Raw genomic sequence first — 25,709 nt, forward strand, 5'->3', positions numbered from 1 at the left:
AAGAGAGTGTTACAGAAATTCAAAGATAAATATAGACAACACGTACCAGTGACGATCTTCTTTCTAATAATTTTATAGAAACTGTTATTTTCGACAACTAAACAAAGTTTGAAAAGGGCACGATGCAAGTAGGGGAACAGTAAAATGGCAACGGGCTCGACCTCTAGAATGCGTTTACCAGAAGCGTTTACCGGTTCAAAGGACTTGGAAAGCTACTTGACGCATTTTGAGCTATTAGCGGAAATACAAAATTGGAAATGAACTGAAGGAGATCATCGAAGTTGAAGAACGGCCGCATTACTTTGCACTTAGGCTACAAAAATCTGCCATAGAGTTCTATCGCACTCTACCGCAAGCTACAAGAGAAAATTATGATAAATGCGTTGAAGCTTTTCGAGAACACTGTAGCAAAAGACCGGTCATTTTCCGGTGGCGGCTAGCTCGCCGCGTACAGCAACCAGGAGAAAAACTGACAAATTTTCTGGGAGATCTAAAGCAGTTGGCTTTGAAAGCTTACCCAACGGAGTCGAAGGACATAAGAGACCATCTCCTTCTGAGAGAATTTCTAGAAAGAATCAACCATAGTCAGGCGATGTCAGATCTCAGAATGCAAATCGGCGACAAGAATATGAAAATTGAAACAGTTTTGGAACGATCATTGCATCTAGAAACTGTAAGAAGAATAGAAGAGGAGGAGCAAACACCAAAATTTGCGGTAATTAGACGGGATGAAACGAAAGATTTAGTGGAGGCTATCAACAAGCTTGTGAACCATTTGTCAGTAGATGACAAACAACGAGAAAACCGTCAAAACCAATCTAGGGAGCGAAGCAGTTCCCGGGGACGGTGGGGTGACGACAGACGTGATAGAGGACAGCAACAAGATCGTGGGTTACAACGAACGGCGGCGACTTCCATCGCCAGGACCTAGTCACGGAGACAGATCTTTCGGAAGAGATGAATCCTCTGGGAGGAACGACAGGCAGGGTTTCAAGTGCAGAGCCAGAGGACAAGAGGGGAACATTTCGAGGAATTGTTTCCTATGTGGAAGTTCTCAACACTCGAAAAGAAACTGACCTTTTATAAAGAAAACCACCGAGAACTGAAAAGTCATTAGAGTTTGTTCGATAAACACAATTAAATGTCTAAAGCAGAAATCATACGTCATGGGAACAGATGGGTTGGATTAAGAGACAGTGGAAGTAGTATATCGCTTTTGAGCTGGTGCACATACGAAAAACTGGTCACTTTAAAATTTCAAAACCGTTTTCCACAGAGAAAACGCAAGTTGTTCAGGTTTTTGCCATTGTGGGACAAAACACTTATATACAGAGTAAAAACGAAAGTCTAATGAGAATTAGTTTAGCTGATGAAAACGGAGAAGAAAATCCGGGAGTGGAAGGATTAGTGGAAGAAATTGAAGATTTTGAACTAAAGACTGGTTTGCTTTTAGCCGCCTGTATGATATCAATGAAACATGGTTCGAGTTTGATAAAAGTCTTAAATCTAACGAACGCACCAATGACCGTGTATAAAAGCACTAAACTAGGAACTTATATTGAAAACAAACAGAATTTAAGTGTGAATGGAATTTTCACAAATCAAAATAAGCCAAAAACATTGAAAACTTTTCAAATGAAAAACACACAAATTTGGAAGCTTTTAATCTAGATAGCCAGTAGAAACAGAAAGAACAAGAACTGTTCATGAGACATCAACAAGTTTATTCCCAAAACTCGAATGACTTAGGATATTGTGACAAAGTTAAACCGCAAGTTATACCCAACAAAGATGGACAGCCGTTCAGAAGAAATTATTTCAGTATGATCTTTGATAAAAAAGAAAAGCAATAAAAAAAATTTTTGAAGATCTAGAGGATGCAAAATTATTTGAACCAACCCATTCGTATTGGCGGCACCATCAATATTGGTGAAAAAAGATAACAGCTACAGACTCGTTGTATATTACAGAGGTTTGAACAAACAAATCGAGAAAACCAGTTGGCCGCTACCAAGAATGAATGACGTTATTGACTCTCTAGACAGAAATTGTTACTTTTCCAATATCGATTTGACATCGAAATATTTTCAAATGGCGCTGAATGAAGAGTTGCAGAACGCGACAGCATTTGTAACTCCATTGGGACTCTACAAGTGGAAGAGTCTACCCATGGGTTTAGCGTCAGCGCCAGAAGCTTTCCAAAATTTAATGGAAATGATCATGGCGGGACTCTCCTATGAAGTAGCTCTAGTATACCTGGATGACATAATCATCTTTGGTAGATCCTTTGAGGATTATCTAAACCAATCTTGTACTTGGACGACTTAAAGACGCTGGATGGAAAATAAAAGGCTCAACATGTAGGTTTTTTCTGGAAAAAAATTCATTTCCTGGGACACATTGTTTCAAATCAAGGCGTAGAAGTGGATCCAGAGAAAGTAGAGGCAGTCAATAAAATGAGAAGCCCACAAACAATAAAAAAACTGAGAGCAATGTTAGGACTAGTTGGTTTTTACAGAAGATTTATACAAGATTTTGGAAGAATAGCAGAACCGCTTTATAAGCTATTAAACAAAAAAGAATGTTTTTCTTGGAGCAAAGAGTGTGAATCAGCAGTTGAACAACTAAAACAAGCACTACAGAAAACAGCAAAATAGGGTTATCCGAATGACATGGATCCCTATACTTTAGCCACCAACGCCTCTCTGTTTGGCATTGGCGCAATTATTTCCCAAAGACAACAATGGTGTGAAAAAGTTATTGCATACGCCAGCAAAACGCTCTGCAAAAGTCAACGAAACTATTCTCCGACAAAACGGAAATTTTTTGCAATAGTTTACTTCACTGAACACTTCAGAAATTATCTTCTGGCACAAAAATTTCAAATTGTTACCGACCATAAGGCCCTCACGGGGTTATATAGTTTTAAGGAACCAGACGTATTATTGGCCAGATGGATAGAGAAGCTCGGACAGTTTGATTTTGAAATCAAACACGAAGTGGGAAAAAAGATTTCTCAAGAGTTCCACAGACTGAGGAATAAGTCAAAAACTGCAATCAAGTGAACCAAGTAAATACGGAAGACGAATATATCTGGTCCATTGGACTAGGGAAATCTGTTGAACAACTAATTGAGCATCAGAAATATTCAGCCGACCTCATTATACTAAGAAACTGGATTGAGAACGGGAGACGCCCTTAAAGAAAAAAACATGGCAGGAGCCTCTAGGGCACTGTGGAAGCCTTGGACTGATTTCAGAAACTTACAAATTGAAAATGATCTCATCAATAGACAGAAACGTAGTGACGAATTTAACAACTTATTAGAAATAGTAGTTCAGAGATCACTTTTAAAAGAAATTGTACCTTTCCTTCATGAACATTGTAGACATTTTGGTATGGCCAAGACATTTGATCGGGTTCGAGAACGATTCTACTGGCCCGGGATGAAAAAAGATGTTCCCGAGTGGGTAAGTTCTTGCGAAGTATGCTGTCATAAGAAGTCTCCACACCAGAAACACATACACAGCCTGACAACGTGGAAACCATGTCATCCGTTCTGGCAAGCCGCTTTGGACATTATGGGACCTTGACCTCAGTCAAGTGGAAACAAGTATATTCTGTTAATTGGAGATCAGTTTACAAAATGGTATGAAGCAATTCCCATGAGCAACCAAGAACCTTCAACGGTAGCTAAGGTTTTTGTAAACGTATGGGTTTCAAGTTTTGAATATCCGGCAATTCTCCATAGCAATAAGGGCAGTAAATTAATATCGAATCTTTTCAAAAATATGTTTAAAGAGCTGGGAGTTACCAGGACATCAATAACAGCTTAGCATCCTCAAGGAAACGCAGTGATAGAGCGCACCAGTCGCACAATTGGAGAGAGTCTTGCAAATTATGTGCGGGAACATCACAACACCTGGAGCGACTACCTTCCGCTAGTAATGATGGCGTAGAGATCATCATTTCACTCTGTTACCAAGTACAGCTCCTTTTACCTCCTTTTTGGACGATCATGCGCGCAACCGATTGATTGCATGCATCAAACAATACAAACCAAAATCTACCCGACCTTGAGTCATTAAATTGGTTGCTTGAAAGACGAAATACAGACGCGCCATGAACTGGTTCGGGAAAGCATGGATGTGGAGCAAGAAAGACAAAAAACCTACTATGACCGTAGCACATTTGGACCACAATATGAAGAAGGTGATTTAGTAATGTTGTTCAACCCACAACGAAAACTGGCCGGAAAAAGAAACTCAAATCCATTTACAGTGGACTGCAAGTAATACGTGAAATATTCAACGATCTAAATTTCGTTAATGAGGATGTGAAAACTAAAAGACATCAAGGGTCCACTACGATCGTTTCAAACGTTTTAACAGTACAAGTGCTACCACTGATAGAAAAAGAACCTAAGAAGGCAAAGAGTGAACCGAGAATATCTTTAAATGATATTACGGAGGACAATGGTTTTGTGGAAATTGAAGTAGTCACTCCGAAATTGAATGACACAGGAAGAAGAGAAGTTAATCCTGAAGGGAATAATAGTCAAATTAACCATATTACTGAAACTCACCATGAGACAGTCAAGGAGGGATTGTTTGAAACAGCAATGGGTGGAGTACAAGAAAATCAATAAATACTAACAAAAACAACAAAAGCAGAAGCACAAATATACCTGCGCCTAAAGTAGCCACACAGCAGAAGCGGGATAGCCTGGTGGCAATATCCGAAAAGAGTGAAGGCGAAGAACTTCCATATAGAAGCACGGCTTCTACTTCGCAAAATGTTACTGAACGACGATATCAAAAAAGAAGTACGTTAGGAATAACAAGAACACGGAAACTCAAAGACTATTTTTTATTCAAGGATAACGATTCAGAAGAAAAATTTGATAACGATGTATTTTTTTTAGAAAGTGATAAGACAAAATGCAGAGGGCATGGAACTTGAAGCTGATCTGGAAACTTCTCCAATTGGTTAGCACAGTAGGTTTTTCACAATCCTTGGAGATTGTGGAATATGCTTTTGAGAACATTCTGCAGACGCAAAAATTTGCCATGACGGAACGGACGAAATGCGAAACGTCACATATAAATGAGGAGCAAGTAAATAAAGGCCGCCTCATCTACGCCGAAAGATGCAGGAATAAACTTAAATACTGCATGTACAGGGCTGTCTATACAGTAATTGCGCTGAAAAAAGTGGTTGGTATGACGACGCAAATTACTTAAACGAAAAATCACAAATAGTTCCAACGTTTTATCCAACAGAAGAATCAGACTGCCAATACCTATGGCAGGGACACAATGCGCGGTGACCTGGTCTTGTGATTTTGAATTCAATGCTCCTAAGGAAGTCCTTAATGAGATGAATCTTGACCGAACCGACGCAGAGTTTGTTCAAAAGGTATCAAAAACATTCATGAAAGGCGGAGATGAAAAAGGAATGATTTATGTCTACCCCGTGTAGTGGATCAATTCAAAAGATGAGAAGATGTAAAGCTATTAAGAGAAAAGCAGCTCAATTATATGAGGTTTAGTTTTGAATATAGTCTTTGGTTTCGGTCCTATCATTGGTTGATTAATCTTAGGTTATTTTTACCCATTTTCGTTAATCCCTTTGAGATTTTTTCATAGTAATTTTCTACCGCACCGGTCCTTGTTAGTTAAACTAAAAGATAGCAGGTTTACCTGCCTGACAATTACCATCAAGAATAAACATTCCTTGACATCTCTCGTCAACATCAAATTCCGTGATGATTCACATCATTATTTATGATGCTTTCTTTATATTGTTAAAATCTGGTTTACTCTCAGTAACCATCTCTTTTCGTTCTCCCATTTATTGTAAAAATTTCGAATTGGGCGTTCACTATGTATTTTATGAGCATGTCATACATTAAGTTCTATGGTTTACTACACAATACAATCCAAATGGTGAAACATAGAAAAGTAATGTCATGATAAATTCTAAAATTTTTATGGGAACTTTGTTCATTGAAACTAGGGAAGCAAATGAAGGAACATGGTTATATTTTAAAGACCCTCTGAAAGAGGAGCAGACCTTGTTATATCAAGGAGACACATTTGAAATAGATTCGGTACAATATTTGTTCGACCAAGACAAAAAACCAAATATCTTAATGAACCAGACGTATTATTGGCCAGATGGATAGAGAAGCTCGGACAGTTTGATTTTGAAATCAAACACGAAGTGGGAAAAAAGATTTCTCAAGAGTTCCACAGACTGAGGATTAAGTCAAAAACTGCAATCAAGGGAACCACGTAAATACGGAAGACAAATATATCTGGTCCATTGGACTAGGGAAATCTGTTGAACAACTAATTGAGCATCAGAAAAATTCAGCCGACCTCATTATACTAAGAAACTGGATTGAGAACGGGAGACGCTCTTAAAGAAAAAAACATGGCAGGAGCCTCTAGGGCACTGTGGAAGCCTTGGACTGATTTCAGAAACTTACAAATTGAAAATGATCTTATCAATAGACAGAAACGTAGTGACGAATTTAACAACTTAATAGAAATAGTAGTTCAGAGATCACTTTTGAAAGAAATTGTACCTTTCCTTCATGAACATTGTAGACATTTTGGTATGGCCAAGACATTTGATCGGGTTCGAGAACGATTCTACTGGCCCGGAATGAAAAAAGATGTTCCCGAGTGGGTAAGTTCTTGCGAAGTATGCTGTCATAAGAAGTCTCCACACCAGAAACACATACACAGCCTGACAATGTGGAAACCATGTCATCCGTTCTGTCAAGCCGCTTTGGACATTATGGGACCTTGACCTCAGTCAAGTGGAAACAAATATATTCTGTTAATTGGAGATCAGTTTACAAAATGGTATGAAGCAATTCCCATGAGCAACCAAGAACCTTCAACGGTAGCTAAGGTTTTTGTAAACGTATGGGTTTCAAGTTTTGAATATCCGGCAATTCTCCATAGCAATAAGGGCAGTAAATTAATATCGAATCTTTTCAAAAATATGTTTAAAGAGCTGGGAGTTACCAGGACATCAATAACAGCTTAGCATCCTCAAGGAAACGCAGTGATAGAGCGCACCAGTCGCACAATTGGAGAGAGTCTTGCAAATTATGTGCGGGAACATCACAACACCTGGAGCGACTACCTTCCGCTAGTAATGATGGCGTAGAGATCATCATTTCACTCTGTTACCAAGTACAGCTCCTTTTACCTCCTTTTTGGACGATCATGCGCGCAACCGATTGATTGCATGCATCAAACAATACAAACCAAAATCTACCCGACCTTGAGTCATTAAATTGGTTGCTTGAAAGACGAAATACAGACGCGCCATGAACTGGTTCGGGAAAGCATGGATGTGGAGCAAGAAAGACAAAAAACCTACTATGACCGTAGCACATTTGGACCACAATATGAAGAAGGTGATTTAGTAATGTTGTTCAACCCACAACGAAAACTGGCCGGAAAAAGAAATTCAAATCCATTTACAGTGGACTGCAAGTAATACGTGAAATATTCAACGATCTAAATTTTGTTAATGAGGATGTGAAAACTAAAAGACATCAAAAGGTCCACTACGATCGTTTCAAACGTTTTAACAGTACAAGTGCTACCACTGATAGAAAAAGAACCTAAGAAGGCAAAGAGTGAACCGAGAATATCTTAAAATGATATTACGGAGGACAATGGTTTTGTGGAAATTGAAGTAGTCACTCCGAAATTGAATGACACAGGAAGAAGAGAAGTTAATCCTGAAGGGAATAATAGTCAAATTAACCATATTACTGAAACTCACCATGAGACAGTCAAGGAGGGATTGTTTGAAACAGCAATGGGTGGGAGTACAAGAAAATCAATAAATACTAACAAAAACAACAAAAGCAGAAGCACAAATATACCTGCGCCTAAAGTAGCCACACAGCAGAAGCGGGATAGCCTGGTGGCAATATCCGAAAAGAGTGAAGGCGAAGAACTTCCATATAGAAGCACGGCTTCTACTTCGCAAAATGTTACTGAACGACGATATCAAAAAAGAAGTACGTTAGGAATAACAAGAACACGGAAACTCAAAGACTATTTTTTATTCAAGGATAACGATTCAGAAGAAAAATTTGATAACGATGTATTTTTTTTAGAAAGTGATAAGACAAAATGCAGAGGGCATGGAACTTGAAGCTGATCTGGAAACTTCTCCAATTGGTTAGCACAGTAGGTTTTTCACAATCCTTGGAGATTGTGGAATATGCTTTTGAGAACATTCTGCAGACGCAAAAATTTGCCATGACGGAACGGACGAAATGCGAAACGTCACATATAAATGAGGAGCAAGTAAATAAAGGCCGCCTCATCTACGCCGAAAGATGCAGGAATAAACTTAAATACTGCATGTACAGGGCTGTCTATACAGTAATTGCGCTGAAAAAAGTGGTTGGTATGACGACGCAAATTACTTAAACGAAAAATCACAAATAGTTCCAACGTTTTATCCAACAGAAGAATCAGACTGCCAATACCTATGGCAGGGACACAATGCGCGGTGACCTGGTCTTGTGATTTTGAATTCAATGCTCCTAAGGAAGTCCTTAATGAGATGAATCTTGACCGAACCGACGCAGAGTTTGTTCAAAAGGTATCAAAAACATTCATGAAAGGCGGAGATGAAAAAGGAATGATTTATGTCTACCCCGTGTAGTGGATCAATTCAAAAGATGAGAAGATGTAAAGCTATTAAGAGAAAAGCAGCTCAATTATATGAGGTTTAGTTTTGAATATAGTCTTTGGTTTCGGTCCTATCATTGGTTGATTAATCTTAGGTTATTTTTACCCATTTTCGTTAATCCCTTTGAGATTTTTTCATAGTAATTTTCTACCGCACCGGTCCTTGTTAGTTAAACTAAAAGATAGCAGGTTTACCTGCCTGACAATTACCATCAAGAATAAACATTCCTTGACATCTCTCGTCAACATCAAATTCCGTGATGATTCACATCATTATTTATGATGCTTTCTTTATATTGTTAAAATCTGGTTTACTCTCAGTAACCATCTCTTTTCGTTCTCCCATTTATTGTAAAAATTTCGAATTGGGCGTTCACTATGTATTTTATGAGCATGTCATACATTAAGTTCTATGGTTTACTACACAATACAATCCAAATGGTGAAACATAGAAAAGTAATGTCATGATAAATTCTAAAATTTTTATGGGAACTTTGTTCATTGAAACTAGGGAAGCAAATGAAGGAACATGGTTATATTTTAAAGACCCTCTGAAAGAGGAGCAGACCTTGTTATATCAAGGAGACACATTTGAACATTTGAAATAGATTCGGTACAATAATTGTTCGACCAAGACAAAAAACCAAATATCTTAATGAAAGTTAAATTTTCAGACTCAATAACAGCAAAAACAGTCCGCGCTGAGAACAAAAAGTACTTGGCAAGCAAATTAGACAAAAAATGAAATTTAAGTTTTCAGTTGAAAAAAGGACAAAACAGATCGACAATTTTCAGCTTTTTGAAACACACCACAGAAATGTGTTTTACACAAAGAAAACGGTGACAGCCACGGAACAAAATTTTTCACCAACAGATAATCTGCAACACAACTTGGGAACATAAAATTCGACCAACTTTTTGTGTGGGATTTTCGAGGCAGGTTTGACAATCTGAAACAAATAGAGTCATTAAATTGTCACATAGAAACACTACACAGAGCTATGATTTTAACGACACCAAGTAGAGGAAACTCACATCAAATTTTCCTAAATCAACAAAACGCTCTGGGTACACAAGCAAAAAGAGCGAGAGGAATACTTTATGTCCATAGGTGCGCTAAAGTTATCGTAAATGTTGACAAAAACCAGTTTTGTATCGAGGAAGTACCAATTAGGGTGTCTTCTGACAACAGTTCAGAAGGAATTACATACATAAACCCTATTTCTAGAGTTTTTTTTATAAAATTTTCACACTAAATAATTGCAACCCCATGTACCCGAACGCTCTGGAATAGCAGAATGGGTCATGAATAACATATGGCAGACGAATACAACTGATTGATAATTCCAATGATATGCCTAATTAGAGAGTTAACGTCAATTGGTCAACTTCCGCGCCAATGGAAGGGTTTTCAATAACAAAGACCTGGAAATCAGCAAAAAGGTCCAAAGATTACGGCATTCGAGATAAACGATTACAGAAAGAGAAGTTTTCAAGGGACAAGGAGGTTAATATGAGCCTGAGACTGTAGAGTATTTCAACACGGACTTGAAGTACAATCACCAGTGGCATGAATTGCTGATTTATGAATACCTGGGTAGTGAAGTGAAACAAGTCTGACATGTGGCCAGGGAAATAACCATCACTTTGATGACTTTTTTTATGTCCAAAAAAAACATATTTTGTTTAGTACGTGTGTTTCTTTCAATCGATATGCTACGCAGTGGCACCAATCCTGTAATTGCTCTGCAACCCATTAACCCAATGGCAGAACTAGGTTATTTTCATCATCTAAAACAACGTACTAAGTAACAAATTTTGAAAAGAAAAAGGACAGTTGAACTGTGTGATGGTAATACAGACATTGTAGTTATAAAAGCAAAAAAGACTAAATCTGTACCAGATATGACAGAAATTGAGTTTGACACATTAGATTATTTTAAATGTATGATATGTAGGAATGGCAGAACCAACAATTGGCGATTGTTGCTACTATCTACCCAAGTTGTTCGAGGTCAGGTCGATAGTCAGGCACCAATAGTATCGGATGGTTGGAGTAACCTCAAATAAAAGATACGTGGTGCCATTGACGCAGCTGCAATCACCCAATAGTGGATAGAGCCGCAATTGGTGTTATGGAGTTAAATGGGATGCATCAAAGAATCTAGGAACAGCAAAAAAAGATTGACAACAGCGAAATGCTGGGAACTGCCGGGGCGCGGATCAAAGAGGAGCTCCGGCAGTTAAAACTTGAAAGTCAAAGGATAAGCGATCAATTGCTTGAGACCAAACGACTGCTTGAATAAGCTGGGAATCAGCGGGAGTCCTGTAGAAGACAGGTGGAAATATTGAAAAAAGAGTTGGAGGAGGTTACAAATGTAGCCGAAACAAAAACAAGGGAATTTATCGCAATGGGTGGACGAGCGGGAGTGCTTAGCTCGGGAGTTGGAGAATGCCGAGATAGACAATAGAAAGCTAAGGGGTAGTGTAAAAACAGAGCAAACCTCAAAAAAAGTCATACAGAGGAGGCTGGAGGCGATCAACGCGCAGAGCCCGTTCAGTCGACCTCCAAACTTTTATGAGCTTCTATTCCTGCCGCAGGGGGCCACAACCAGTACTATCCAGAAACATTCCAAAACGTTGTCAATGCTCTGTCATCCGGAAAGTGTGGTCGGAAGGACCTGTTCAAATTATTCTTCAGGCAAAACAAAATAATGGAAGATAAGGAGGCCTGTAACATTTATGAAAAGCACGGGATTGAAAAAGCAGAGGAATATATGAACTCGAAAATGGACCTTTGAAATTCTTGCTTGTGAGTGATTTGAACACTCACATTTTCTAAGAGGGAGGCAGTGTAGTAAACCATTGAACTTATTGTGTGACATAATCATAAAAAACATAGTGAACGAACAATTCGAAATTTTCACGATAAATGGGAGAACAAAAAGAGATGGTTATTAAGAGTAAACCGGATTTTAACAATATAAAGAAAGCATCATAAATAATGAGGGGAATCATCACGGAATTTCATCTTGACGGGAGACGTCAAGGAATGTTTATTCTTGACGGGAATCTTCAGGCAGGTAAACCTGCTATCTGTTAGTTTAACTAACAGGGAACGGTGCGGTAGAAAATAACTCTGAGAAAATCCCAAAGAGATTAACGAAAATGGGTAAAAATAATCTAAGATTATTCAACCATTGATAGGACCGAAACCAAAGAAGATAATCAAAACTAAACCTCATATAATTGAGCTTTCTTTCTCTTAATAGCTTTACACCTTCTCATCTTTTGAAACTTATTGTATTTCCAATCAATAATTCTAACTCTATATTGAACCGTTTGAATATTTACATCATAATTAAATTAAAGTCTTAGACTTAGAGGATTTTCATCAATAACCCCGAGGTTTAAAGTGCCTTAGAAAAAAACCCAACCCAACCCGTAACTGTACACAGTGCACGGATATTACATATCGCAATATATAATTTATAATTTGTTACTTGGGATCATAAAAAGACGGGGGGGGAGAAATAATAGATCCCCTTTTGTAATCATTGACAACAACATAAACTCAATGGCACTGTTTAGAGATGCAGACTTCACAAGACCAGCTAAGTTTCAATACTGATCCAGAAGGTTCCTTACTACGTACACTTTATGCTGATAAAAACGTTATCGAGTTGCAATATATTCGTTTCTCATGTTATAAATGCCACTCCAACTTTGTTTGACAACCGTCTTCCAATTTCTGTAGTACTACCCAAATAATTGATGACGATACTTGACGCAGTCCTCGATAGTCAAAAGAACGTCCCATATCGTTTGACTTTGGTATTACCCATGGCTGACATTCTTTCGTACTACGATGCGAATTTTGTCAAGAGATTTCAACTGCAGAAGATGGAAATTTTCTGACACTAGTAATTCCTAGTGGGGATTCTCTTTGAGATAGCAATTGGTGTTATGGAGTTAAATGGGATGCATCAAAGAATCTAGGAACAGCAAAAAAAGATTGACAACAGCGAAATGCTGGGAACTGCCGGGGCGCGGATCAAAGAGGAGCTCCGGCAGTTAAAACTTGAAAGTCAAAGGATAAGCGATCAATTGCTTGAGACCAAACGACTGCTTGAATAAGCTGGGAATCAGCGGGAGTCCTGTAGAAGACAGGTGGAAATATTGAAAAAAGAGTTGGAGGAGGTTACAAATGTAGCCGAAACAAAAACAAGGGAATTTATCGCAATGGGTGGAGGAGCGGGAGTGCTTAGCTCGGGAGTTGGAGAATGCCGAGATAGACAATAGAAAGCTAAGGGGTAGTGTAAAAACAGAGCAAACCTCAAAAAAAGTCATACAGAGGAGGCTGGAGGCGATCAACGCGCAGAGCCCGTTCAGTCGACCTCCAAACTTTTATGAGCTTCTATTCCTGCCGCAGGGGGCCACAACCAGTACTATCCAGAAACATTCCAAAACGTTGTCAATGCTCTGTCATCCGGAAAGTGTGGTCGGAAGGACCTGTTCAAATTATTCTTCAGGCAAAACAAAATAATGGAAGATAAGGAGGCCTGTAACATTTATGAAAAGCACGGGATTGAAAAAGCAGAGGAATATATGAACTCGAAAATGGACCTTTGAAATTCTTGCTTGTGAGTGATTTGAACACTCACATTTTCTAAGAGGGAGGCAGTGTAGTAAACCATTGAACTTATTGTGTGACATAATCATAAAAAACATAGTGAACGAACAATTCGAAATTTTCACGATAAATGGGAGAACAAAAAGAGATGGTTATTAAGAGTAAACCGGATTTTAACAATATAAAGAAAGCATCATAAATAATGAGGGGAATCATCACGGAATTTCATCTTGACGGGAGACGTCAAGGAATGTTTATTCTTGACGGGAATCTTCAGGCAGGTAAACCTGCTATCTGTTAGTTTAACTAACAGGGAACGGTGCGGTAGAAAATAACTATGAGAAAATCCCAAAGAGATTAACGAAAATGGGTAAAAATAATCTAAGATTATTCAACCATTGATAGGACCGAAACCAAAGAAGATAATCAAAACTAAACCTCATATAATTGAGCTTTCTTTCTCTTAATAGCTTTACACCTTCTCATCTTTTGAAACTTATTGTATTTCCAATCAATAATTCTAACTCTATATTGAACCGTTTGAATATTTACATCATAATTAAATTAAAGTCTTAGACTTAGAGGATTTTCATCAATAACCCCGAGGTTTAAAGTGCCTTAGAAAAAAACCCAACCCAACCCGTAACTGTACACAGTGCACGGATATTACATATCGCAATATATAATTTATAATTTGTTACTTGGGATCATAAAAAGACGGGGGGGGGGGGGGGAGAAATAATAGATCCCCTTTTGTAATCATTGACAACAACATAAACTCAATGGCACTGTTTAAAGATGCAGACTTCACAAGACCAGCTAAGTTTCAATACTGATCCAGAAGGTTCCTTACTACGTACACTTTATGCTGATAAAAACGTTATCGAGTTGCAATATATTCGTTTCTCATGTTATAAATGCCACTCCAACTTTGTTTGACAACCGTCTTCCAATTTCTGTAGTACTACCCAAATAATTGATGACGATACTTGACGCAGTCCTCGATAGTCAAAAGAACGTCCCATATCGTTTGACTTTGGTATTACCCATGGCTGACATTCTTTCGTACTACGATGCGAATTTTGTCAAGAGATTTCAACTGCAGAAGATGGAAATTTTCTGACACTAGTAATTCCTAGTGGGGATTCTCTTTGAGATGTATCTTTGATAGTGGGGACTCGCTGTTCCGTCCATTGGGTTGATCATACCCCCTTCTTTTTACATTACAATTGGGTCATTATGCAAACGATCTTTTGTTCCTTCCTAAACTTATTCTTATCATCTCAAGACTGAATTCAATGGTTGGCTAAAATTGCTGCTCGAATGCCCGAATATTCAATCCGTCCTTTTGGCGGTACCATACTTCTAAAATAAGCATGATTAACAGCTGATTTGGGCAAGATGTTAAGTGTTAATCGGTGTCACGAGTGGAAAAAGTTCAATTGCCTCCGAATTGGTGCTTATGTACGAACTGTAATATCCGCAAAGCTTATCTAACTGACGAAGAAGGGTGTGGGCCACTCGTGGATAAATTCCAGAAGCCTTCTCTACTTCTACTACTACTACTTAAGTTAGCACTCGAAAAATCAGCAAGAATCAATTTCAAATGTGCGCAGTAAGCTTTCAGAAGAAAAATTTCCCCAGAATGAAACAGCCTAAAGGATCGAGCGATCTACCGCGGGACATTGCTTTGAGATGGGCGGCAATCGCCGGCTAGGGCAACATTGGTTTACAAAGATATTTTTAGTCGTAGTTTGCGAATGACAAATTACAGCAAAAAGCGCTGATCGATAGAAACAGTCAATTCCTAATTGAATGTGACAAGTTATTTGATGTTTTCGATAGATATGCTGTATAAATCCCTGCTTGCTCTATGTCATATTCGAAGAATTTCTTCCGCAAATATCGAACATTTTCGTAAACGTATCGGGGCGCACTTAGATGTTACCGGAGGAGAACGGTACAAAAAATTAGACAAGCTTCTTCCTCGTGAGAGAATTCAAATGCTTGTGGATCCCGGATCTGCGTTTTTGGAGCTATCTTTTTTGGCTGGTGACGGCTTGTACGGAAAAGACCTAATTAGAAGTGGAGGACTGATAACTGGCGTTGGAGTCGTGTCCAATAAATTGTGCATGATAATGTGTAACGAATTTACCGTTAAGGGTGGATCAATTTACCCAATTGGTCTCAAAAAATACTTGCGTGCTCAAGAAATTGCCCATGAGTGTAAGTTGATCAGCATACATTTAACAGAATCAGGGGGTGCAGCGCTTCCTTATCAAGCCGATTTGTTTGTAGAAGGCGGAAGAAACTTCTACAATATTGCCAAGATGTCCGCCGAGGGGTTACCGCAAGTAACCATAGTTTTTGGCTCATGCACGGCAGGTATATAAACTTCTCTAAAACATATTACCACCAAGTTTTTTCAATTCTCAAACATTATTTTGCAGGAGCTGCTTACGTTCCGGCTATGTGTGAGGAAAATATTATGGTCGACAGGAAAGGTTATGTTTTTCTTGGAGGACCTCCTTTAGTTCAAGCTGCAACCGGTGAAATAGTGTCAGCTGAAGAGTTGGGTGGTGCTAGAGTACACTGTATTCAGAGTGGAGTTAGTGACCATTTTGCGCTCAATGATCAAAATGCAATCGACATTGCTCGCAATATTATAATGAACTCTAATTACGAGCCTTCTGATTCTTGGGCTGAAAAGTTTACGGCGCCTTCATTTGAGTGGAATGGGGATTTATTAGAGAAGTTATCAGATGGCAGGTCTACCCTTTCTGCTCATGAATTGATAAAAAATTTGGCTGACAAAAACTCTTTCAGCGAGTTTAAGAAGTTCTACGGCGTTGATTTAGTTTCCGGTTTTTGTCATTTAGCTGGAATTAACTGTGGGGTTGTTGCTAACAATGGAATGTTGAGTGAAAAGGGTGCTCTGAAAGCTACCTCATTTATTCGTATTTGTTCTCAAAGAAAGATACCGATTGTTTTCATTCAAAACTACACAGGTTAGTCCATGAATGTTGCTAATTCTTGAAAACTTCGGAAAACGTAGGAAATTGGGCCATTTAATAAAAATGGAACTGTTTGTTTGAATCATGGTAAAAGTTTTTCAACTGTTTCTAAAGAATAATCGACATTGACAAGATCTAACGACACCACTCGAAGCTCCATCCCTTCTCTAAATTTAATTGAGAGCATACTCGTTGTTTGAGCGCAATTTTTCCGAGAAAATATCGTTCTTTGTCAGAGTCGCTCCCAGACAGGTGGTTGGCTTTCAGCTCCGCCTATTCCGGCTTTGGGCCTTCATTTGATGGAGAGCGAGTTAGTCTATAACACCGTTCTGCAATTCAAATGAATGACAAGAACAGAAGCGTCCAATTTTAAGAGGTTTGGGCCAAATGACACATCAAAACGATAAAATTTTGAACTACTTAAGCTGAAATCATAGAGGCTAACCCCCAATCAAAACGAGAGGAAAAATGCGATCATGTCTTTTCGGCCACCGCTACCTCCGCACAAAAATGTTGACTCTGATAAAAGCTGCCATTCTGTAGAAAAAAAAGAATGCCATTTGAATTCAAAACTCGAGCGGGTGTTTTACCATCATGTACTGCTGAACAAGCAGTTATTTTCTTAAATGACTTTGATGCCCTTGCAATGGAAGTATAGGCAGTATCTCGTCGACGTTGAAAAAATATAAGAAGAACGGACATTTTAATCAGACATTCGAAATCTGTATTCTTGGAGATTATTGGTGACGTGTTCCTACAGTAGATTTTTGCAGTTTTCGTCGTTTTTTTTTGTTGTCAGCGGGTCAGCTTCTATGATTTCGGCTTGCGGTATTTGATGGAACTCCATCCAATTTTGATGGTTTTCTTGGTGCAGATTTCTCGGGTCTCGCAATGACGAGTTGTTTATCAAAAAGTAGGCTTTGAAGATTAAGAAGTCTTTGATAAAAGCATGAAAATACGGAAGGAAATAAAATTTAAACTTATGGCCAGGTAAAAAGTTTAAACCAATTGAAAATTGAGCACGCTCAACGGCAAAAATTGATTTAATACCATTGTGTAGAACAAACCATTAGTTGACTTTTATCTAGAAAATATGCTCTAATTTTAGCTAATAAAAACAAGGTGACATTGGAACAGGAGGATCAGCGTGGAAAAGCCATAGTTCGTCTCATGTCTGTCCTGGCTTGCTCGGAAGTTCCTAAAGTTACGCTTATTATTGGCAAAAGCAGCGGCATCGAAAACTATGCCTTCTGTGGGCGATCTTTTAGTCCAAATTTTCTTTTCACATGGCCAGCAGCTCAATTCTGTTCTCATGATGGCGATTCATCTGTCGATATGGAAAACATGGAAGAGCAGCAAGATGCAGTGTACTCATCTGCACGTCTTTGGGATGACGGTGTCATTGAGCCAAAAGACACAAAACGCGTTTTAGCCTTAAGCCTATCATGCGCGCTTAACAAGCCAATCCCCGATTCAAAATTCCCTGTGATCAGAATGTAGAAATAGTATTTGAGGACATTTTCTAGACTGTGTTCATTCCGTCTGATAATTTATAGTAGTTTTTAGTGTCATGCTATTACTTGTTTTTGTAATTTTTTTTGGTGTAAATATCACGAATTGTGACATTTAAATTTGGAGTGATTTGAACTTTCAGATATTCTAACATGCCACAAAATTATAGTTCCCAATCGGGTACTCCTCGAACGGCTGCAGTTGTGCATCATGGCCCGGCTTATACGAACAGTCGCGGCCAACAATCCAATCACCCGGTGCAGGTGGCTCCCAACTCTAAACATTACCAAGGCGGCGGTGGTCCTGGAACTCAAGGATCTCATGGCTCCGGTGGGTCAAGGTCTGGATCGTCCCAGCAAAGCTCGAACGCAAGTAACCCAAGACCTAGAGGCAGGCCACCAGGAAGCTCCACGAAAACTGGTCCAAATTCCGGAGGAGCAGCATCCAGTAAACCACCAGTTAAGAAGAAGAAATTAGCAGATCGGGTTCTTCCTATGGAACTGACAGAGATTGTTCCGGAATCCGAATCTTACATGGAGTTGTTAGACTTCGAACGAAAGCTTGACACTACAATAATGAGAAAGCGATTAGAGATTCAAGAAGCTTTGAAACGACCCATGAAATTGAAAAAGAAATTGAGGGTTATGATCACAACTCAACTTAACGTTCCACCAGAGGCTAAGGATTTGGAAGACAAGCCGGTTCTCCAGTGGGAAATGCGGGTAGAAGGCAGGTTGGTTGATGATCCACAGAAACAGCGTCGTAAATTTTCCTCTTTCTTCAAATCTCTGATTATTGAGTTGGATCGAGACATCTATGGACCCGATAACCATCTTGTAGAATGGCACAGATCAGCTAGTACCGAAGAAACAGATGGCTACCAGGTTAAGAGACCATGTGAGGAAAATGTAAATTGCAAGTGTACCATTTTATTAGTCTTGGATCACGATCCCCCGCAGTATAAATTAGATCCACGGTTAGCAAGACTCCTCGGGTTAACATGTCAAAGTCGACCAGTCATCATTGAACACTTTTGGCAATATGTCAAAACTAACAAACTTCAAGATGTGGAAGAACACGAGTATGTGAATTGTGATAAATACTTGGAGAAAATCTTCGAATGCAAGAGAATGAAGATTTGCGAATTTCCAATTAGACTTAATCCACTACTTTCGGCTCCTGATCCGATTAAAATCTGCCATCAAATAGATGTTACTATTGCAGAACCAAAGAAAACTAACGTATTCGAACTTGACGTTGAAATTGACGACGTTGTGAAAGATCAAATGAAAACGTTTTTGTTGTCGACTCAAAGTCAACAGGAAATCCTGAGCCATGATACAAAAATCCACGAAAATATTTCTATTATAAAAGGTCTGAAGACAAACCGAGATTTCTTCCAAAGCTATTCCCAAAATCCGAAGGAATTCATCCAGGAATTGTTAGCTTCCCAAAGTCGTGATCTAAAAACGATTACAAATCAAGTTGGAAATCCGGAAAAAGAAAGGAGAGCAGATTTCTATCAAGATCCAGCTTGGATGAATGAAGCTGTGGGAAGGTACATTAACAACCAGGTAGAGGGTAGAAGACTGGAATTGGAACAGACGTTGAAGGGTTGAACGATGGCAATGGTCGCATTATGTTTTAGCAACACTTGTACTTGTCTTTTTTGTTAATTTTTGTCTGTTTGTGCATCTTTTAGATGACTTAAGTTATAAATATTAAGTGCATGTTTTCTTAGAATTGACTTTTATCCAGTGGAGATTTTTACCCTTGAAGTAGAACATGGCATTTAAGTATTTTGATATCATTGGAACCGTGCGTCTGCGATTGTATTCATTTTTTGGACATATAAAAGTGGAGTTAGCTCACATGGCTCTTATTGGCTGCGCGAGTGCCTACTTCTTTTCGCCAAGTTTTAAACTTATAAACCTTTCTTATTTTGCTAAATCTTTAAAATTTGAAGGTTCAGTACGGAGACCCTCCAAGATGGTCTGTTTTTGACTGATCTTTAAAATGCTTCTTTATTGAAAAAATGTTGAAAAGTTTATAAAGGAAAATTTAGACTCACGGTCCATAAAAAAGAGAGTAGTATATAGTCAGCAAGACAGGGGGGGGGGGGGGGGTTGGGGTAAAAGGATGTACCTATGTATTAACATTAGGTATAGCCCATAATCCCCCAAATTCCAAAGATGTACCTCACAGCATGACACCCAAGCTGTTCACACGAAGGGGATTAGCAAGATAGTGCCTTAACAACAAATTAATAAGGTCATTTACCCATTCCCATATTACACTTTACTAATGTCAAATTCCAAAGATGTACCTCACAGCATGACACCCAAGCTGTTCACACGAAGGGGATTAGCAAGATAGTGCCTTAACAACAAATTAATAAGGTCATTTACCCATTCCCATATTACACTTTACTAATGTCAAATTCCAAAGATGCACCTCACAGCATGATACCCAAGCTGTTGACACGAGGGGGATTAGCAAGATAATCCCTTGATAATAAATTGGTAAGGTCATTTACCCATTCCCATATAACACTTTACTAATGTCGATTGTCAAAAACGTACCTCACAGCATGATAACCAAGCTGTTCACACCAAGGGGATTAGCAAGATAGTGCCTTAACAACAAATTTGTAAGGTCCTTTACCCCTTAACAAATTGCACTTTACTTATGTCAATTTCCAAAGACGTACCTCACAGCATGACACCCTAACTGTTCACACGAAGGGGATTAGCAAGATAGAACCTTGACAACAAATTAGTTAGGATGTGTCATATGTTCACCAGAAGAAGGAACTAGGGAGATTAGTACGGTATTAAAGAAACGGCGGGTATCGAACTGATGGGACATAAGCTAATTACTCATTCTCATATCTTTTTAAAAAGGTCGTTTTGCTTAAATAACTTCTGATTCAAAAATGTCCTTTTTACATAAAGTTTTTTAACAAAAAATGTCCTTTTTTGTTTTCCATTTTTACAGATTTCAAATTTTTTCAATCAATTTTGTTTAAAATAGCGTTTTACTGTGTCGTTTTTAAACTGAACTTTCAATTTCCCGATTTCAGAAAGTTTCAATTATTTTGAAAATGTCCATTTCTTATTTTTTATCCAATCAAATAATCTGTCAGATATGATTTTGGAATGTTGATGCTGAGAAACATTATCGGTTTATTTTGTCTTGGTTGAACATAAGTACCCTAAAAACTGCAATATACTCCGATTCTTCCTCTACTTCCTTTAACATCTTTTCGTTCAACATTTCTTTCAGATTTAGATTATGCTCCTAACACGGAAGCAACATTTAGAACGGTAGCAACCGCTAACAATTTGGATTTATCCTTGGAGGTGGATTGCACTAGAGTAACAATACAAACACAGACTACTGGCTTGACACTTCCGAAGGATTTGGTGAGAACTTTAGAGGCAGCTAGACATCATAACCTCCACCGAGCCGAAGAAAAAGTCAACAATTCAATGCTTTCTCTGCCAACTTATTTTCAAACCATTGAGAGAATTCGAAAAGAACAAGGATTTCACCCGTTGAAAAACAGCAAAGGTATTGTTTTCCCGTACTCTCGTGACATAAATCACTACGGTGTTTGGTGGGTAGAAGACATGTACTGCAAACATGCTGACTCATGTTCTAAAAAATCATATGATGAGAGTCAATCATATCAACCAAATATCCCTTTCTTGAACTACAGGTGTTCTCCAATCTAAGTCTTAATAGAGAGATAACTCGCTTGTGTCCGAAGCTAAATTCTCCCTCACGTGACTAAATATAGAAAACTCATCTTTGACATTACGTGATGTTACTAAAAATAGAAGTGACTTAACTATTACGTCATGATGCACACTATTTTCATTGGCTACGAATTATAAGATCTCATCGGTTACGAAGTTTATTTCTCGCTACTGTTCTCGTTCTTACTTAATTTTCATTGGTTCAAGATATCAAGCTCTTTCCTGAAGATAATTCACTCGTTTGTTTTTTTTCCACTTTCAATATTCATTTACCCTTGTATACCCAATTTTTCATATTTCAGCTTTAAAAGCTGATTTTTTACTCACTTCACAACCTCACGCTACAGATGGATCAAAACTCAGTCTCACCTAACTCCAAAAAACAATTCTCCTTTCCCATCCGCCACCAAATTACAAAGGAAAGCAAGTTGTTCCTTCACCACATTTGGATTACCATAATGAGAGCATGTTTTCACTATTTAAAGACACCAAAAATAAAAAAGACAACATCGACTCAAAACCAAATGAGGAGCTTGATGGAAGAAACAACTGTTGGTCCTTTCAAGAATACGGTAACCTGAAGTTTCAAATCAGCATTCCACAGGAAACCATCAACACAAACTCTAACTGGACTCACTTGGAAGTCTTTTGCGAAAAAGTTGAAAGTGAATATGTTCTGCATCAATTTCTGATGCTATCGGCCAGAGAATTGAAGCTTGTTATTGAAAAGATACCTGAGATGATAAAAGAAGCACTACTGTTCGAACCCACTATAGGCAATGCGAAGCCGGTGATTGACGAAACTTTGTTCCAACAGACTGATGTAAACAAAACTCGATGTGTTCTGGGAGGTGAGAGACTGCTCGACGGAAGGTGTGTGTGACTCGAATATTTTACCAAGATGATCCGAATCGATGTTATTTCCCAATCAAGCTGTCCAAACGAATACTGAAAATGACAATCTTAGAACAGAATTGGGGAGATGGAGAAACTACACAGAATGGGTGATGAAATTATTTCAGTGCTGAACACAGTCAAAAACCAAAAAAATTGCAAAGTGCCTAAAAGTAAATGTAAATTTTTTATATTGTTTTTTGTAATGTTTGTATTTAATCACTTTTTAAAATTTAATGTTCCAGAACAGATGCGACACAAGAACCATTTGATCATCTTATGATTGATTTAAGACCATCTACACCTGATTTGTTGAGATATTGTTCAAATGTAACATTTCCCTCAGAATTCTTTGTACCGAATAGTCGTGCTCGTATCAGTGATATTTATGATAAACGCACAGAACTATTATACTCTGAAGCCCTTTCGGAATCTTAGCAAGAAATGTCAACCAGCTTTCCTTCTACGTTGTCCTAAAGAGTTCATCAGATTTCTCAGAGTGTATTGTCAACTTGATTGAAGGAAACCTCACAGGAGTAAAATTAAATCAGTTTGCTCGCTTCCAAAGACAACTTAGAAAGCTCACTTCAAAATGAACAACCCTAAATTCCAGAAGACTTATATTGGGCTCAAAAGCTAAAATAACAATATTCAGTAAGATATATCAAACTTGTATGAAAAAATTTTCAACTTTCTCCAATAAGTGAGGTCAAAAAGTTTGTTCTTGTTCCAAAAGAACTGTGGGAGACCAGAAAAAGGAAATTATCGGAACTCTACAGCAAGATCTACAACAAAGAACTTAAGACAGATCTATAATTCCACTATAAGAACAGTCCTGAGACATTGAAAACTTTGAAAGAGATATACGAAAACAAACGGTTGAAATTTTAACTTTCCAATACAATTATTGTTGACAACGTTGACACAGGAGTTGATTTAAAAACATTCCTTTTTTCAGCTAAATTGAAAAACACTCCAGTTGATCTAAACTATTTCCTAATTCTTAAAGTTCTAAATCTGAGACTACATCTGGTTACAAACAACATTTTGACAACTCAGATTGGTTCAATCGCAGTTTCAGATAGAATCAAATAGCAGAAGTTGTATAAAAGGAAGGGACCAACAGCTTTTTAACTGGAGTTTTTACTGTCAAAAGACCTATACTAAGTACAAATGAATCAGACAAAATTTTCGCCGGCTAAATGCGTATGCTCGCTATAATGATGAGATTTGGTGCTTAGATCTTGCACAAATGGATAAACTATCACAATGGAACCGAGGTATCAACTTTTTACTCGTTACTGTCGATGGTTTTCCTCGATTCTTGAGAGTAGAAGCATTACGAAGCGAAGGAGCAGAGGCTGTGAATGCAGCTTTTATCAAAACGTGTCCGAAAAACATCAAACTCAATTTCCCAAAAAATTATGGTTAGACCAAGTAAAAGAGTTTTTTGGAGATATGGCCAATTTCTGCGAGGATGTGGGAGTCAATTATTATTACACTTATAGTGATATTTGACTCCCACATCCTCGCAGAAATTGGCCATATCTCTAAGAAACTCTTTTCCTTGGTCTAACCATAATTTTTTTGGGAATTTGAGTTTGTTGTTTTTCGAACACTTTTTGATAAAAACTGCTTCCACAGCCTCTGCTCCTTTGCTTCGTAATACTTCTACTCGCAAGAATCGAGAAAAAACATCGACAGTAACGAGTAAAAAGTTGATACCTCGGTTCCATTGCTGTAGTTTATCCATTTGTGCAAGATCTAAGCACCAAATCTCATCACTATAGCGAGCATGCGCATTTAGCCGGAGAAATTTTCGTCTGATTCCTTTGTACTTCATATAAGAGTCTTTTGACTGTACAAATTCTGTAACTTTCTCGCGACTGATTTCACTTGCTTTTGTTAGGTTGTTGATGGAACTGAAAGCTGTTGGTCCCTTCCCTTATACAACTTCTGCAATTTGATTCTATCTGAAACTGTAATTGAACCAGTCTGAGCCAAACTGTGTCCTCAAAATGTTGTTTTTAACCAGATTTAGAACAGATTGGTCTCAGATTTAGAACTTTAAGAATTAAGAAATAGTTTGGATCAACTGGAGCGTTTTTCATTTTAATTGAGTAAGGGAATGTTTTTATATCAATTCCTGTGTCAACGTCAACAATAATTGTATTGGAAAGTAAAATTTTCAACCGTTTGTTTTCGTAAAAGTTTTCAATGTCTTATAGTTCTTATAGTGGAATTTTAGACCTGTCTTAAGTTCTTTAGGAGGACGATCGGTATTATCGGAACTGACTTCTTCTTTCGCTTTTTTGATAACTCGGGAAACCGTTTCTTCTTTTTTATAGATCTCGATGTAGTGTTCCGATAATTTCCTTTTTCTGGTCTCCCACAGTTCTTTCGGAACAAGAACAAACTTTTTGACCTCACTCATTGGAGAAAGTTGAAAATTTTTTCATACAAGGTTGATATATCTAACTTAATATTGTTATTCCAGCTTTTGAGCCCAATATAAGTCTTCTGGAATTTAGGGTTGGTCATTTTGAAGTGAGCTTTCTAAGTTGTCTTTGGAAGCGAGCAAACTAATTTATTTTTACTCCTGGAGGTTTCCTTCAATCAAGTTGACAATACACTCACAGAGAAATCTGATGAACTCTTTAGGACAATGTAGAAAAAAAACTGGTTGAAATTTCTTAAGGAGACTCCGAAAGAGCTTCAGAGTAAAATAGTTTTGTGCGTTTATCATTAATATCACTAATACGAGCACGACTGTTCGGTACAAAGAATTCTGAGGGAAATAATGTTACATTTGAACATCTCAACAAATCAGGTGTAGATGGTCTCAAATGAATCATAAGATATGACCATTTGGTTCTTGTGTTGCATCATCAATACACTGTTTTAGTTGTTTCCCGAGACCTAGCTGTCTTCCCAAGATATCAATTGGCTGTACATCTCTGGGTGATTTGAACAAAACATTGCGAGTAGTCTGCAGCTCGGCATCACGTCCAGTTTTGTTTTTGTGGAAGAGATTACGCTTGATATATACACAATTTAGATTTCGATGTCTACCGGCTGTCGCAATTCCGTTGAATTTTTCCGACTTGGAAAGGATGTCCAATGAATCATCGAATATATGTAAATATTTAGTGCCGTCAGT

General features: G+C 38.1%; 2 protein-coding genes across 3 annotated transcripts; both read left to right on the plus strand.

Annotated features, from left to right (window-relative positions):
- Window positions 1–14,743: 14,743 nt before the first annotated feature.
- Window positions 14,744–17,953, plus strand: LOC142339422 (methylcrotonoyl-CoA carboxylase beta chain, mitochondrial-like). Of its 2 annotated transcripts, XM_075389446.1 has the most exons (4): window positions 15,462–15,594; window positions 15,667–15,753; window positions 15,819–16,376; window positions 17,491–17,953. In XM_075389446.1, the coding sequence occupies exons 2-4, from the start codon at window positions 15,699–15,701 to the stop codon at window positions 17,880–17,882; spliced, it is 1,005 nt and encodes a 334-aa protein (XP_075245561.1). In that variant the 5' UTR covers window positions 15,462–15,594; window positions 15,667–15,698; the 3' UTR covers window positions 17,883–17,953. The 2 variants fall into 2 exon arrangements, with proteins under 2 accessions (XP_075245560.1, XP_075245561.1); XM_075389445.1 differs by having other exon boundaries at window positions 14,744–15,753.
- A 63-nt stretch (window positions 17,954–18,016) lies between these two features.
- On the plus strand, window positions 18,017–19,656 carry LOC142339424 (SWI/SNF-related matrix-associated actin-dependent regulator of chromatin subfamily D member 3-like). The gene has a single exon (XM_075389447.1). The coding sequence runs from the start codon at window positions 18,047–18,049 to the stop codon at window positions 19,511–19,513; it is 1,467 nt and encodes a 488-aa protein (XP_075245562.1). The 5' UTR covers window positions 18,017–18,046; the 3' UTR covers window positions 19,514–19,656.
- Window positions 19,657–25,709: the final 6,053 nt, after the last annotated feature.

The sequence above is a fragment of the Convolutriloba macropyga genome, chromosome 5, assembly GCF_964194025.1.
Source record: "Convolutriloba macropyga chromosome 5, txConMacr16.3, whole genome shotgun sequence".
Classification (NCBI taxonomy): Eukaryota; Metazoa; Xenacoelomorpha; order Acoela; family Convolutidae; genus Convolutriloba; species Convolutriloba macropyga.

Coding starts and splice junctions, on each gene's coding strand:
- LOC142339422 (XM_075389445.1), top strand. CDS start 15,201: ATGTTTTCGATAGATATGCTGTATAAATCCCTGCTTGCTCTATGTCAT. Junction 15,754..15,818: donor TTTTGGCTCATGCACGGCAG/GTATATAAACTT, acceptor ATTATTTTGCAG/GAGCTGCTTACGTTCCGGCT. Junction 16,377..17,490: donor TTTCATTCAAAACTACACAG/GTTAGTCCATGA, acceptor CTCTAATTTTAG/CTAATAAAAACAAGGTGACA.
- LOC142339424 (XM_075389447.1), top strand. CDS start 18,047: ATGCCACAAAATTATAGTTCCCAATCGGGTACTCCTCGAACGGCTGCA.